The 15,521-nt window shown below is 38.0% G+C and overlaps 10 protein-coding genes and 1 non-coding gene across 11 annotated transcripts; 5 read left to right on the forward strand and 6 right to left on the reverse strand.

The window, feature by feature from the left end:
- Positions 1-270: 270 nt before the first annotated feature.
- Positions 271-343, forward strand: HG535_0Atrna2M. Its single transcript has one exon. It is a non-coding gene; the product is annotated as a tRNA-Met (tRNA).
- A 174-nt stretch (positions 344-517) lies between these two features.
- VPS53 (Vps53p) lies at positions 518-2,971 on the forward strand (the record flags this gene model as incomplete). The annotated part of the gene is made up of 1 exon (XM_037286388.1): positions 518-2,971. One exon carries the CDS (start codon positions 518-520, stop codon positions 2,969-2,971), a length of 2,454 nt encoding a protein of 817 aa, XP_037142283.1.
- Positions 2,972-2,992: 21 nt separating this feature from the next.
- Positions 2,993-3,589, reverse strand: MAD2 (spindle checkpoint protein MAD2; the record flags this gene model as incomplete). Its single annotated transcript, XM_037286389.1, has 1 exon — positions 2,993-3,589. One exon carries the CDS (start codon positions 3,587-3,589, stop codon positions 2,993-2,995), a length of 597 nt encoding a protein of 198 aa, XP_037142284.1.
- Positions 3,590-4,044: 455 nt separating this feature from the next.
- On the forward strand, positions 4,045-4,809 carry BET4 (Rab geranylgeranyltransferase BET4; the record flags this gene model as incomplete). Its single annotated transcript, XM_037286390.1, has 1 exon — positions 4,045-4,809. The coding sequence occupies one exon, from the start codon at positions 4,045-4,047 to the stop codon at positions 4,807-4,809; it is 765 nt and encodes a 254-aa protein (XP_037142285.1).
- Positions 4,810-4,814: 5 nt separating this feature from the next.
- CTK2 (Ctk2p) lies at positions 4,815-5,786 on the reverse strand (the record flags this gene model as incomplete). The annotated part of the gene is made up of 1 exon (XM_037286391.1): positions 4,815-5,786. The coding sequence occupies one exon, from the start codon at positions 5,784-5,786 to the stop codon at positions 4,815-4,817; it is 972 nt and encodes a 323-aa protein (XP_037142286.1).
- Positions 5,787-5,963: 177 nt separating this feature from the next.
- HCA4 (RNA-dependent ATPase HCA4) lies at positions 5,964-8,279 on the reverse strand (the record flags this gene model as incomplete). Its single annotated transcript, XM_037286392.1, has 1 exon — positions 5,964-8,279. One exon carries the CDS (start codon positions 8,277-8,279, stop codon positions 5,964-5,966), a length of 2,316 nt encoding a protein of 771 aa, XP_037142287.1.
- Positions 8,280-8,567: 288 nt separating this feature from the next.
- PML1 (Pml1p) lies at positions 8,568-9,182 on the forward strand (the record flags this gene model as incomplete). Its single annotated transcript, XM_037286393.1, has 1 exon — positions 8,568-9,182. One exon carries the CDS (start codon positions 8,568-8,570, stop codon positions 9,180-9,182), a length of 615 nt encoding a protein of 204 aa, XP_037142288.1.
- A 170-nt stretch (positions 9,183-9,352) lies between these two features.
- Positions 9,353-11,398, reverse strand: KAR2 (Hsp70 family ATPase KAR2; the record flags this gene model as incomplete). Its single annotated transcript, XM_037286394.1, has 1 exon — positions 9,353-11,398. The coding sequence occupies one exon, from the start codon at positions 11,396-11,398 to the stop codon at positions 9,353-9,355; it is 2,046 nt and encodes a 681-aa protein (XP_037142289.1).
- A 333-nt stretch (positions 11,399-11,731) lies between these two features.
- On the forward strand, positions 11,732-12,472 carry TAD2 (tRNA(adenine34) deaminase; the record flags this gene model as incomplete). The annotated part of the gene is made up of 1 exon (XM_037286395.1): positions 11,732-12,472. One exon carries the CDS (start codon positions 11,732-11,734, stop codon positions 12,470-12,472), a length of 741 nt encoding a protein of 246 aa, XP_037142290.1.
- A 39-nt stretch (positions 12,473-12,511) lies between these two features.
- On the reverse strand, positions 12,512-13,774 carry SNX4 (Snx4p; the record flags this gene model as incomplete). Its single annotated transcript, XM_037286396.1, has 1 exon — positions 12,512-13,774. One exon carries the CDS (start codon positions 13,772-13,774, stop codon positions 12,512-12,514), a length of 1,263 nt encoding a protein of 420 aa, XP_037142291.1.
- Positions 13,775-13,982: 208 nt separating this feature from the next.
- BRE2 (Bre2p) lies at positions 13,983-15,425 on the reverse strand (the record flags this gene model as incomplete). Its single annotated transcript, XM_037286397.1, has 1 exon — positions 13,983-15,425. One exon carries the CDS (start codon positions 15,423-15,425, stop codon positions 13,983-13,985), a length of 1,443 nt encoding a protein of 480 aa, XP_037142292.1.
- Between the last annotated feature and the right edge of the window lie 96 nt (positions 15,426-15,521).

Consider the following 15,521-nt stretch of genomic DNA (forward strand, 5'->3'; position numbering starts at 1 on the left):
TCAATTCATGATATAGAAAATCAAGGACTTATAAATCTCTATAATTGAATATCATAGTGTTATCATCAATGTCAAACCAAGTTACTATCGACAACGCCGAAGAAGCCCTTCGTTCCAAATAATATCTCTCATTGTAATATTTATTTATAATATTTATGATATTTGAAATAAAATATAATATGGCATACGTGCTCTCAGAATTTAGTGCCACATGTCTCATAGTTCCTAATAGATGGGGTTCTTAAACTTAGTCTACACATAAAATTGGTAGCTCTAGTAGCTCAGTCGGCAGAGCGTCAGTCTCATAATCTGAAGGTCGAGAGTTCGAACCTCCCCTAGAGCACTTTTTTTTTCCTTTTCTGTACCATCATCAGAATATATCAAAAAGATACTAATTTCACAATTGATGTAAAAGTGAATAAACTGTACCAGCTGAGACAATTGGGGGTCTTTTGAAGGTTTATTTGGGGTCTGCTGTAGTTTAGAGCAATTTTTTGGAGTATTGGGTGTAAATACCATGATTTCCAGCGGTCTAGAATATGATCCAACTCTAGATATCACAACTATTTTGTCAGCTAAAGGGTCTATTGAAGATATAGACAAGCTGATAAATGCTACAAGGGGATATAAGCTCCTTTTGGAAGAAGAAATCGCAAGCGATAGAAAACAAGAAGCTGCAGCAAATGAAGAGTTGAGCAGCAAGACATTTGAATTTGACAAAATTTTCCAAGACATCGAGGCAACAAGAACATTTGCATCAACTACACAGTCAACAATTTCGCATTTGACGCAAGGCATATCTCATTTAGATAATGCCAAAAGAAACCTAACATTGTGTATGACAGTTTTTCAGAATTTAAAGATCCTTACGGATAGCTATACACGTTGTAAGAGCCTGCTTGCAAAGGATAAATTCAAAGAATCTACTTCTTCGTACGAGATAATGTGTTCGTTAGCAGAGAATACTTTCAGACCATATAAATCTGTAGATGAGATTAATCGGTTGCTCATGTCAATAGCAAGATTACGCAAAGACACGTTTGAGCGCATAAAACAAACTTACCACAAGGTGATTATAGGGAAGGCGGCAGATGCGGGCCAGCTCGAGTCACAGCTGAGAGAGGGAGCTTGTGTTCTTTTGGAGTGTGATCCTAGTGACAAGTCTCAAATCATTGATTGGTGTATTGATAAATTGCTGTATGAGATAAATGAGATTTTTAAGTTAGATGATGAGGCTGGATCATTGGAGAACCTGTCGAGGAGATATATATTCTTCAAGAAAATTTTGAACAATTTTAACTCCAATTTTAGCAGATATTTTCCTCAAGAGTGGGGCATGCAACTAAAATTGACCAACCGATTCTATGAGATGACACAAAGGGATCTCAGCATACTTCTCGATAGAGAATTCAATGGCAAGGGTTCTTCTATCGACTTGTTCATGGGGTCTTTACAAACTACGCTAGATTTTGAGAAATACATTGATGTTCGGTTTTCAAATAAGTTGAAAGGTTCAAAGTTGTCTTCTTGTTTTAAGCCTTACCTTTCACTTTGGATTGCCCATCAGGATAAAATGATGAAGGACAAATTATTAACGTATATGGGCTCCAATACTTTGGATTTCACGATGTCTGACTCATGGATCATTTCATCAAGTGCAGATCTTTTCAGAACCTATAGATCAGTATTGAGTCAAACTTTTGAATTAATTGAGAATAATGCAGATGAGCGAGTTCCTATATTGTTGGCAAATTTTTTTGCCAAATGGTTGAAAGCATATCTTGACAAAATTTTGAAACCATTGCTTCTACCGCCATCAGTTGAGATCCAAAATAAAGAGGAAACGATCAAGTATACGGTATCACTTGTTAATACCTCAGATTACTGTTCGACAACTGTTGAACAACTAGTGGTAAAACTAACTGAATTTAGTGCGGAAACTGGGAAAATCTCACAAATTTTTGATGAAGTTAAAAGTGATTATGATGAAGTCTTAGCGGCTGGTATTAGCATTCTCTTGAACAGAATAATTCAATTGGACCTATCGTTTGTTTGGAAAGAATTCAACAATACAGATTGGTCAAACGTTGCTGTTGAGGACTCGAGTAGATATATGGTCAGCATGAAAAATATCCTTTCGTTCGCAACAGGACAGTATGTCACGGATGAAAGTTCGACATTGGAACTCATTTTAACTAAATTCAATAGAGAAGTTTACACATGGAACTTTTTAGATAAAATTATTGACCTGGTTACGCATGATTACAGCAAGTATATTATACTCCTATTGCAAAGGCAGCCACCGTTCGCAAATTTAAATGCTCCCAGAAAATTTAGCCCAAGTACTGTGACCAACATTGCTGAGCAATTTTTACTAGACTTGGAACTTCTCAAAAACATCTTGAATTCTATTTTACAAGGTGTTTCCAGCAGTAATCAAAATAGTGAAGGACCTGCTTATAAGCGGGTTCAAAAACATATAGATGCTAATTTAGAGTTATTGCTCAAGTTTCTCAAGTTGTTGTTGGCCCCATTGGATTCAGTTGACGATTATTATGAAACTTATAAAGAACTCACGATTTCAAACAGCAATACTTCAGTTTGGGCTTTCATGTTAACACTGAAAGGTTTAGAGTGGGATTTGGCTTTATGGAAGCAATATTGGACTCCTTTTAATCTAGATTCAGATGATTCTACTGACGAAATCTCAAAAAAAAACGTATTGATTTTCAAATGGAACCCGAGATTGCTGCAACAATTTGAATATAATATGGCTCGAGTAAGCGAACCTGCATGGTCTAAATTCATTAGGAATGAGCTCAAAATCTCGGCGTCCCGAGTAAATGCATCCCGAAATCAAGTAGATCCCCATCAGCAGCAGCAGCAGCAGCAATCTAGGTCACCAGTGTCGCCAGTACTCAATGTGAAGAATTTGGTAGCAGGCACGAGATTCTTTAATAGAGGTGTATAAAAGCCTATATACATTGGGAACTTAATGTTTGTAACTCACTTGGGCAGAAACTTTATGATCATTTGTAGCAAACGTCTTGAACTTAACGGTCTCTGCATTAGTAACTTCTTTGCTGTCGGAATCACTCCACTCTAATGGCACCTTTGCGTTAGCATCAGTGTAAGCCAGCACATTAAAAGTGTAGTTACCTTCGTTTGTTAATTCAGGCAAAAATGTTACACTGGCTGTAATCTGTCTTATCAGTGCCCTTATCTGATTTTGAGTCTCACTGGGATCCAAAGGTTCGTGATCTTCTTCTATAAACTTCTCATTCTTAAGATGAACCACATCAAACGCCCATTTTTCAATAACTTCACATTCGTCTTTATCAACAATGCATAAAACCAGTTTATTGCATTTCTGACCTATGAGCCATTTGTGAACCTGCAGCAGTATTACCCTTATGTATGCCTTTAGGTCATCATCTTGTGTCTTGAGTAATGTTAAACCATACTTCTTCACAGTAGTAAAATCATCTTGTGAATACACACCTCGCTGGTACAATATGGAATTGATACTGCATTCAAAGAACTCTGTGACTGTTCGTGTCGATCCTCGCAACGATATGGACTGAGACATTGTGTTTGCTCGTTTTCTACTGTTTCCAAGCGTTGAATCTGATCGGTAATCCTAATTTCAAGAACACAGGGTTCGGCATCTGTACATCAACCTTTAAAGGCTTGATTTGCTTCAAGAACTCAAAACAAGCCAAAATCGTTGCAAAGCAACGATTAACGATGGTTCGTACTCCATAGACTTAAGCAGTTGATATAACATCAGGTTTTACTAACTTACATATTTATGAACCGATCATGTAGCATGGTGTCAAAAGAAAGCAGTGGACGCAAGAACTTCTAAAGCAGAAAAGAATTCAGGATAAGAAAAAGATTGCAGACTATCGTACGCTGGTTGGGAGAGTATTGGACCTGAAGGATGCCAAGATATTCACTCTAGATTCATTGAAAGAGACAACTCGAGTACTGCAAGATAATCCAGAATACAACGTTGCATGGAACTTCCGGAGGGATATCATAATGCAACTTAAAAATGAATTGGATCTGCTGTTCTGGAGTAGTGAACTTCTCTTTACTTTGGCACAACTGAGACAGTTCCCAAAAGTGTACTGGATCTGGAATCACAGGATTTGGGTTCTTGAAAACCACTTGGATTCATCTGTCAATATATGGAAGGAAGAACTAGTCATGGTCAGCAAGCTTCTGAAAATAGATGCGAGAAATTTTCATGGTTGGCTTTACAGAAGAATCATTGTGAGAAAGATAGAGCAGCTAACTGGTGAAAAGAAGTTATTCGAAGAATTGGCATATACTACAGAGAATATAAATAATAATATATCCAATTTCTCGGCATGGCATCAAAGAACGGTGCTCCTTTCCAAAATCTTCGGTGAGAATGAAAATGAGAGTAATGCGAAAATGATTCATGACGAGTTTGCATATATTACGAATGCCATGTTCACCGATGCAGAAGATCAATCCGTTTGGTTCTACATTAAATGGTTTATAAAAAATAAAGTCGTACGCGAAACTTTGGAACCTTCAGAATATGCTAGATTATTGCAAGAACTACACAGCAATGTCGTAATGATTAACCAGGACGACCTCGAATTTTCAGGTAAAGAGAATAACTGGTGCTTGAAGATACTGATTGTATTGGATGATGTACTCAAAAATATCGGTATTGAGACATGTATTGAGAAAAAAAAGTGCCTGGAACAATTAATTAATGCTGATCCATTGAGAAAGAATAGATACCTATGTTTATTAAATGATGGGCAATGAAACAATTAGGGCTTTTGATTCATTGATGCAACTTCACTGTTTATCGATTTGGCCGAAAGAACGTACCGTCTCTCTCGTACATTTGAAGTGTCATACTGGGTACTTAAATATAGATCAGTATCAACTTCTTTATCTGTAGGATTTTTAAGGCCATATTCCCGGCCTGCTCTTTTTTTAAGTTCAATAAATGTGTCAATACTAATGGATTGAAGGCCACTTGGCATATTATCCTTTAGATCGCATAAATCGAAGGAGTTGATGTAAAAATTCAGCAAATCAAAGTAAGCTTCGCTGAAAGATTTTTCATCCGACTCAAAGGTGGTATACCTGATTGTTGGCCAAGTAGATTTTGCATTGGGCAGTTCGTGCGCAATTTTTAAAACAGCCAAAGATATTGTATGCTGCGGTACTACCAGGATGATCTCAGTTTTTAGAACATCATATGCGATAATCCATGCGAGGTAACAGGTCTCTTGGCTGAATGCTAGCTCTTTACCTAATTTTATCACGTACTCATCAATATGAACGTAATTATTAATTCTGTAATCGAAGGATATTGCCTCTAAAAGTCGCAGCTCATGTTGACAGACCCTTTTCTTGAAGTTATCTAGGATCTCAGGAGTTACTTTTGCAACGCTCCGTAGTCTTAACGAGATACTACATATCTCGTTAGATTTCTTTATCGTCTCTACTTGTTTGCAACTTAATAGTATCGCACTTGTAGCAATTGTATAGCATAATTCCGTTTCAAATTTATTGAAAAGGTAAAACCTCTGGTAGAAATACAGTGCTGCCTCTAGTGTTTTTCTCGGGAATCTCAATTGAACGCATATATCACTTAAGAACTTGATAATTGCTAGCTTCTTTTGGTTATATGCACGATGATCCTGAATATTATTACTTTGAGCCTTTAAAATCTGTTTTTTAGTCAGAAAGGGCCTCGAAAGAAATAAAAGGGTGTCAGATTTGGAAGACATAAGTGTAATTCAATGCTGAGATAAATATGGGGGGCTTCTTAAGAATCTCTGTTACACGGTTGCTAGGTTTACTTCAACATAGTCTTCGATATGTAAGTGAAATTTATCACTGTCATTAAATACGAATTTTTCGCTATTGAAAAGGCTTAATTAGATGCATGTTATGTAAAAATAAAGTCAATTTGAGATCAATCTCGATGTCAATGATTCCAGATCCTCTAACGTTTGAGGTTCTTCCACCTCTATTATATCGTTGGTATCAGTGTGTGATTCAGAGTCGTGCTTGTAGTCGACTCTTTGTCTTTTGCGGGGATGAGGGTCGTTATCTGACTCGTAGTTATCTTCATCCATGTCGTCACTCAAATGGCCTGTACCCACGTATGCCACAGGTTCGCCTATATTGTCGTCTTCACTGTGTTCTTCGGCCATGCTGGCTTCCATTTCTCTCCTCATGAGTTCTAATTGTCTCCTCTTCTTTTCTTGCTTTTTTTGTTTCGCAAGATTTTTATCTTCAGTATCGACTTCAGCCATTGTAGCCGATTCCTTGCTCAAGAATTCCTTCTTCTGGCGTTGTGCACTCCCCCTTTTCTCAAAGTCTTCCTCATCTTCAAGTTCGTATATTGGGTGTGCATTCCCGTCATCGTCAAAGACCATTTTGGAAGGATTGTTCTTTGACGATAAGGAAGCCTTCTTTGATAAGGCCTTTCTCTGCGCCCTCCTTGAAGTGGGGGCTATTAGTTCGGGCAGGTCTTTCTCATCTAATTGATGTCCATGACGTTTTATGACCATGAAATCTTCATCTTCATTCTCGTCTGCTGCAGCTTTTGTAACAGTCATGTAGTGTTCACTCAAAATTGTTTGATTCTTACGCTCAAACATCTTGTCGTACTTCGTTCTTACTTTTTTTGGCTCCTCTTTTAACGTTTCACCATCATCTTCAACTTTCGATAACGACAACAATTGTCTAGATGAATTTTTTAATGTCTTTGCACGCTCAATGGCTTTCATACCTTTTATCTTGATCTTGGGTGCACCTGGTAATCCTAACGAATTAGCAAACTCTTCCGTTGGAATTTCATCAAATTTAAAAACTTCCTTGTCCTTTTGAATATAAATAGACCTTATATAGGAAATGAAAGCCTTTTGGCCCAAGTATTTCAATTCAGGATCTTGAAATAGTAACGATTGTAATTGTTGTCTAATTGATTTCTTTTTCGATTGCTTTATTGTCAATTTATTAGGTTCAATATTTTTTGATTTTAATCTCTTCAAAAACCCCTCTTGTTCTTGAGTTGTGAGCATGATTAGAGATTTTCCTTCCTTTCCATAACGAGCACATCTTCCAACCCTGTGAATGTATGTATCAACGTCTTCGGGACAGTCAACCTGAATAACCCAATCAACCGCTGGGAAATCTATACCCCTAGCAACAACATCAGTTGCGATAAGACAGACTTGTTGTGCACGACTAAACTTATCTAAGGTTTCTGTTCTTGCTTTTTGCTTCTGTCTACCATGTAAATGCATTAACGAAATACCGGGTTGCAGTTTTCTGAAAGTTTCGTAAACGAAATGAACCTGCTTTGAGCTGGAGAGGAAAACGATCATTTTATTTTTCAAATGGGTCTTAATAAAGCTGAACAGGGTATCGAGTTTTTCTGCGAGTTCCACTTCGATATAACATTGTTGCAATGTTTCTGGAGTGCTTATTTCGTTTTCCAGACCATTAGTTCCATTTTTGGCCTCAGAATTGCCCACAGTTTTATAGTTCGTTAAGGATAATCTAGCTAAATCAGCCAAAGACTGCGACTGTGTTGCAGAAAACAGTAATGTTTGCCTTGAGGGCGGTAAATTACCTACAATAGCATCCAAAGTTTTCTTGAACCCCATATCAAGGCATCTGTCCGCTTCGTCCAATACAAGCATTTGTAAATTATTGGTGTTTAGCCCTACAGCTTGGTCCATATGCTGTAATATTCTACCAGGAGTGCCAATAAGTATATTTATCCTTGAAATTCTTTCCAGTTCAAACTTGACATCTTTACCACCAATCACTAAACCTGCGGAAAACGTTGTATGTGCACCGATCTTCGTTAACACTTCATATATTTGCATTGCCAATTCTCGTGTCGGTGAAATGACCAGAGCACCCAATCCATCAAACTCGGTCCACCTTTCACGATAAAGCTTTTCTAGTATTGGTACCAGAAAAGCCAGCGTCTTACCTGAGCCTGTTTTAGCTGCCCCAAGGACGTCATCGCCTTTCAAAGAGACTGGGATGGAGTCTTTTTGAATTTCAGTTAGTTTTATGAAAGAAGCCTCCTGTAACCCTTTAAGGGTAGCATTACTGATTGGTAGATCTCTGAAAAAATTAGTCTTATTATTCTTAAGATCGAACTCTTGGGTTCGAGTCTCTAGTTCTTTGATGTATTGGATCTCGTTCTTACGAGACTCCTTACGTTGAGAAGTGGTAGATCTATGTCCTTTCGCCATAGTGTTGTGATTCTAATCTTTACCTAATACCAGCTTATTGAAATACAGTAGATAAATTGCTACTGCAGTACCAATCCTTCTTTATATACGAACTGTTTTATTTTAGTTGTGAGATGAGATGCGATGAGCTTGAAAGTTTTCAAAAATAAGTCCTGCTTTTTACGTTTGAAGTGAGAAAAGAGAACTATAATACCAATCAGTATTCATTATATGACATAGACAAATTAGTATGCATTGAATCCACATTCGAGCATCTTCAGGTCTCTTCAACATACTGTGTATCTAGCAATGGATAAAATACAGAAGATTTCATATCACGATCGAAACAGTGGATTCAAAAGGTCCAGATTTGAAGGTAAGCCTTTAAAAGTTGTATTACCAATATTTGAACCATCAGGATTATTGGAGCTAGAATCTCATAATAAGGAAGGCGTTCAGCTAAAACATGTGGAGCCGTCAGATGCTCAATCTCCAGCAGATTACTGGAAGGAAATGAAAGTGCCAGCAAGAAATCGGTCGTTATATCAACTAATGGTATACAAAAGGGGACAAGAAAAAGTTGTTAATGAGTACAATTTAGATTCTAAGAGTAATTATATTGTAGGACGTGCTCTGGGAAGAAGCATAAATCCTGAAAATTCTGAGAACGGGTCAAAAGAGGTTGTGATCGCCGACGTTCAAATACCAGAAGAAACTTGTTCAAAGCAACACTGTGTTATACAATTCAGGAAGAAAAATAGAGAACTTAAAATATATGTTATAGATTTAGATTCTTCAAATGGTACATTGCTTAATGGGGTGGTCCTTCCAAGAGCAAGATACGTAGAGCTCAGATCTGGAGACGTTCTGATTTTGTCATCTGAAGGTGACTCCGAATACGAATTAGTGTTTGTGAGTATATGACGATAACCCTCAGTCTGATCAACGAATTATAATTGTATACATATGCATATGTATATGCTCACAGATAGTTTTATATATTAAATTTATTTTGTAAATTTATTCCAAAAATACCTTGTTTTTTTGAAACGTGAAATAGTAGTATAAACATGCTAATCGATAGGGTACACCGATTACAACTCATCGTGTTCAAAGTAATCTTCATCATCTTCTTCATCATCAAAGTAGTCATCAGAGGCACCCTCACCTCCTGCATTTTCATATAATTTTGATGTAATTGGGTATGCAATCTTGGACAATTCATCGAATTTTTCATCAAAATCCTCACTCATTGCAGTTTCAAAATTGTCATCTAACCATTCCAATACATCGCTGGCAGCATCTAACAAGGTTTCTTTATCTTCATCATCTAATTTTTCGCCTAATTCCGCATTGACTTGATTCTTTAATGAATGAGCGTAATTCTCTAATTTATTTCTTGATTCAATCTTTTTCTTAAATGATGCATCTTCCGAAGCGAATTTTTCTGCTTCTTCAATCATTCTATCGATATCATCTTGTGATAATCTACCTTTATCATTGGTAATGGTGATGGATTCAGATTTACCGGTACCTTTATCCGTTGCAGACACCTTTAAAATACCATTTGCATCTAGGGCAAAAGTGACTTCAATTTGTGGAACACCTCTTGGTGCTGGTGGAATACTAGTTAATTCGAAATTGCCTAGTAAGTTGTTGTCCTTGACCATTGCTCTTTCACCTTCGAATACTTTAATCATCACGGTTTGTTGATTGTCTACAGCGGTGGAAAATATTTGTGATTTCTTTGTTGGAATTGCAGTATTTCTTTTAATCAAGGATGTCATAACACCACCTGTGGTTTCAATACCTAAAGTTAATGGGTTAACATCCAATAAAACAATATCCTCAGCGCCTTCTTCACCTGATAGAACACCAGCTTGAACAGCAGCACCAAAAGCTACAGCTTCGTCTGGGTTAATACCCTTAGAGGCTTTCTTTCCGTCAAAGAATGATTCCAATAGTTGTTGAACTTTTGGAATTCTAGTTGAACCACCAACAAGAACAATGTCATCAATATCAGTCTTTTCCAAGCCAGCATCTTCTAGGACTTTCTCAACAGGTTTCAAAGTTTTCTTGAAAAGACTTAAATTCAATTCTTCAAACTTAGCTCTTGTTAAAGTTTCACTCAAATCAATACCATCAACAAATGAATCGATTTCAATACGAGTAGACATTTGACTAGATAATGCACGTTTTGCCTTTTCAGCTTCTCTCTTTAACTTGGCTAAAGCTTTGTTGTTATTACTAACATCAATACCATGCTTTTTGTTAAAAGTCTTGATCAATTGACGAACAATCTTATAATCAAAATCTTCACCACCAAGATGTGTATCACCAGCAGTTGCTTGCACTTCAAACACACCGTTTTCAATGGATAACAATGAAACATCGAATGTACCACCACCTAAATCGTAAACGATAATTTGATGTTCATCCTTGGTCTTATCTAAACCATAAGCAATAGCGGCAGCAGTTGGCTCATTGACAATTCTTAAAACGTTTAAGCCTGCAATGGTACCGGCATCCTTTGTAGCCTGTCTTTGAGCATCATTGAAATATGCTGGGACCGTAACGACCGCATGAGTGACCTTCTTACCTAGATAATCCTCAGCGATTTGTTTCATCTTACCTAAAATCATACCAGAAACTTCTTCTGGGGTGAAAACCTTCTTTTCACCTTTAACCTCAACCTCAACTGCTGGTTTACCATTCTTGTTGATAACCTTGAAAGGCAGATGCTCCATGTCTTTTTGAACTGATCTGTCATCAAATTTTAACCCAATAAGTCTCTTGATGTCGAAAATCGTATTTGTTGGATTAGCAGCAACCTGATTCTTTGCTGCATCACCAATTAGTCTCTCCTCATCAGTAAATGCTACATAAGAGGGTGTAATTCTATTACCTTGCTCATTGGCCAAAATTTCGGTTTTACCGTTCTTCATCACTGCTACACAAGAGTACGTAGTACCCAAGTCAATACCAATAACAGTGCCGTACTGTTCAGCTTCTTCTGCTCTGGCTAGAGCTCTGGAGCCATGACCAGAGTTTTGGAATGGCAACACTACCACAAACAATGCATAGAAGATCACCGCCAATGGAACCAGCCATCTGCTGCTATTACTCGATCCAAATGCCATCTTGATATTCTGATCGATTCCTACGAATTTTTTCTTAGAATATTCCTAACCAACTAATAAGTAGTTGCCTGACAACTAAGACGAACTAACGAGGCATAAATCTTTTATTTTATATGTAATCATCCATTGACGTGTCATATTCTCATGACACGTTGGCACTTCCAGAAACTTCGAGGAACAAACAGCGCATAGAAAAGAATTGTGTCCGGGTAAAAATAAAAAGACGATAATCGTTAATGCGTTTTTCAACGATGAATGAGATATAGATGATGAGGGCATTCGAGTAACAGTAGAAACCGATGGGATAGGCTTGACAGTGGCGTCGGAGTAGTGATGGTAGGGCACTGCGATTGGATGGGGCTGGCAGTGCGGTTGGCACGATATGCATTGGATCAGGGAGAGACACCGGTGGCATGCGTGTTCGTGTACGAACCGATGGGAGAGGTAATAGCGTATGGGACGAATGACACCAATGGATCACTTACGGGTATAGCGCACGCGGAGTTTATGGCAATAAATCATCTGCAGTCGGCGGTCGGCACCGGTGCAGAAATGTTGCGGTTGGCTCGAAGTATTACCGTTTATGTGACAGTGGAACCGTGTATTATGTGTGCATCCGCACTGCGACAGTTGGGAATCGGGAAAGTTGTCTTTGGATGCGCCAATGAAAGATTTGGTGGTAATGGGACAGTTCTTCACTGCAATAAGGACGCTAGTGCTGGTCTAAATGGCACGTATAGGAGCGTTCCTGGAATTATGCGGCGGGAAGCAATAATGCTGCTGAGATATTTTTACGTCAGATCAAATGAACGGTCTCCTAAACCGAGAAACAAAAGCGAGCGGCACCTTGACAAGACAAGTTTTCCCTTGTTGAACTGGGGCAGGTACCTAGAAGAATCAGAATTTGTCGAAGAATTTGGTGAGGAGCAGACGAATCATTATGCAAATCATACGGACGTGGCTGAAAAGATCAATTGGTCACTTGTTGATGAGGGATGTGATGATATCATCAATGAATTGGAGAGGCGTTGCAGTAGATTCGTTGAACATAGAAATAAAAGAGTAAAACAATGAACAACTGATAGTGTAGTAGTTGATATTATTAGCGAAGGCTCATAGATTTTCATCCACTTTGACCCAGGTTTCCAATAGTTTTTCATAGAACTCAATATGGTGGTCAGCCAAACTTCCCAATGAAGTTTTTAATTCTTTGGTCTTCAGCTCTTCGAAAAGGGAAACCTCTTTTAGTGTTTCCTGTTCGAATGCATCAGCTATTTTCTTGGAACTTTCCAATTCGCCAGTTAAACAATTGATTTTGGTTTCCAGCTTATCGATCTTTTCACGACGGGCCGATTCTTGATTTATACCAGCTAGTTCTTCTAGCTTGTTTGTGAAAAAGTTACTGCCGCCGTAGCCTGAAATCAAATTATTCTTTTCGTTTACTGATTTCGTTAAATATTCACTCAGCTCCTCGTAGTCGATTTGTTTTTGTTCCTTCAATTTGATCAACTGGTTCATGCTATCAATATAGTGTTCTAAATCCTTTAGATCAACGATATATTCATAATCCAAGTACTTGCTCAAATCACGAATACCGAAAGACAGTTGTGTGATTCCTTCATTGAAATTTTTCAAATTTTGACTAAGCATTTCATTTTCACCGGTACATAATTCCTGTAAATCCTGAATATTTGAACCGAATTTTGAGTAGTCCTCTGAAATTGCATCATATTTTTTGACAACTCTGTGGAAAATCTTATCAATTTTGGCGACATTGTGGTCTAATTTGTCACTTTTCTCCTTGATTTCAACAAATTCATCACTTTGTTTGTGTACGGTTTTGAATGCATTCATAAAGACATCCGTAACTTCATCCTTATTATTTTGTTGTAAATGTCCAGCTAAACTTTTCCTGTATGCATCCCAATCTGGACTAACCAAAAACATCATTAAACTATTTGAAACAGCAAGTATGGGATGATTCGCAACTCTTCTCAAAAAATTCTGCAAACTGTGACACCTTTTTTGTGTAAAACTTTGGCTGAATCTGTCACCAGCAATATACTGGAACACTTTTTTGTCAGGTAGTGGAGGTATTATACACGTAGGATGGTCGTTTGATAAGATATTGTGCAGTAGTAGCAAATCACTATATCTCCGATGAACAACGATAATTCCACCAGCATCGTCATGATACTTTTGATATGCAGGATTATCAGTTTTGGTCGAAATTTGGTAACTGACATACGAAGATGTTGTACTTTGGTCTCCTGAACGTTTCTGTGGATCTGAAACGAGTATTTCCAACTTGTGCTCTGGTTTTTTACTACGGTCGTGATTTGGCACTAAGTTGCCTTTTGGATCCGTTCTACCCATACTTTTCTGATTTAAACTTGCCTAGATTGAAGTCAATGCAATAACACTATCCGTAGAACACCCGGAAGTGCTTCGTTGACTGCTATTTCACCATCAATTGAACCACTTGTTGACCTTCGACCTTTTTTCCCTTTGCGCATCCCTTTATATAGTAATCAGCGTATAGAGTGATGATAATACCATATCCATATCATGAGATAATTATTATTTAAATCTTATTTACAAGCGGTTTTTCTAGCTGAACCAGCGATTCTTCTTCAATTTCATCTATTATATCCCACACAATATCTTCTGCTATCTGTTCGTCATAAAGTGTGTCTAGGAGTGTGGCTTTTTCTGACTCGTCAAAGTATTTCAAATTTGATCTATCCGTAATAATTCTAGCAGTTCCTCCATTAAAGCAGCTTATCGTTGGATAATAGCCAAGCTTGTTATTGTTGACATACTTATTTCTGAGAATGGTTCCTTGTCGTTGATTTGAAGTGGTGGGAGAATTTGAATCCACACTTGAATTGGCACCATTTTTCCAGCAGTCAAGATAGAATTTCTCTTTGTACTGTAATTCACTGAAGGGAGGCAGAAATGGTTTTAGTCCTTCGAATGCTTTACCCAACGGTTCTCCATTTAGCGTAATGGCTAGAGAAGATCCTTCTAACTTATAGTAGTCATGTCGCTCTCTTTTATCTGATGAGTAATACTCCGGTTTTGTGGTTTTAACGTAATCAGTGGCTTCGAAAATCAATTGGTTTTTGTATCGAATCGCAATATGATCCCGAATGATGTTGTTATGATCGATATCGTGCAGCAATGCTTTTTGAAACTCCTTGTTTGCAGCATTTTTTTTCATTTTTTTCCTCAAATGTACGTGATCTTCGTGTGTCGCAAAAGAAAGGTCTTGTGCCGTTGCATCTTGAACATTGTTTAGAGCATCTATCCTTCGCTGGGTAAACTCCTTTGCCTGTTCTATTTGCACCTTTAACGGCGGCAAATTCAGTAAGAACCCTAATCGATCACCATGCTTTAAAGTTCTCGCTTTGAGAACCTGATTGATCTTTCCCCCATGTATACTTTCCAGGGAATGATCCCTAATACCGTAACCGTAAGAGTTGAATCCCACTGGCGCTTCTAGAGATGCTTCTCTTCTTGAGATACCCATTCTGAGATGCGGCATCACATTCGTCATATCTTTCTTCCGCTGTAGAGTCGTATCGCTGTCGATCAAATAGTCGTCAGAAAGGCCACCTTGCAAAACTTCCACTTCCCAGTAGTGTTTTCCCTCTTTTATACACACATCGCACCGCGAACTCCTCCAGCCTAAATTTTCCTTGACACTCACCAAATCATTGCGCCGCTCTGCAACTGAAATCCCATCAGAACGATCCATCAGGCTCATTCCAGGTTTGTCGAATGCATATTCAGTGCAGCAATAACCCAGTTCTGTGAACGACGGATTGGCCGCACAGGGTATGTAAATGAAATTCCTTCTATTTAGTGGCACTTCTTCCAGTTTTTTAAACTTTAAAACGTCACCATGTCCTGCATTCACTTCGTGAGTGTCCTGCATAGATGGCCATCGCGGTCTCGTTCCAGAATGACCACTATTGTTATTAACGATATCATCCTTTTGGTAAGGAATGACACCGATTTTCATATCAACAGAGAAGTTCCCTCGCAACCCTTTCTGGTTGCTTCTTTTGCCTATTATTGATCAGCTTGTCAGGATCGTTTTTTATGATTGAGGTTTTGA

The sequence above is a fragment of the Zygotorulaspora mrakii genome, chromosome 1 (assembly GCF_013402915.1).
Source record: "Zygotorulaspora mrakii chromosome 1, complete sequence".
NCBI lineage: Eukaryota > Fungi > Ascomycota > Saccharomycetes > Saccharomycetales > Saccharomycetaceae > Zygotorulaspora > Zygotorulaspora mrakii.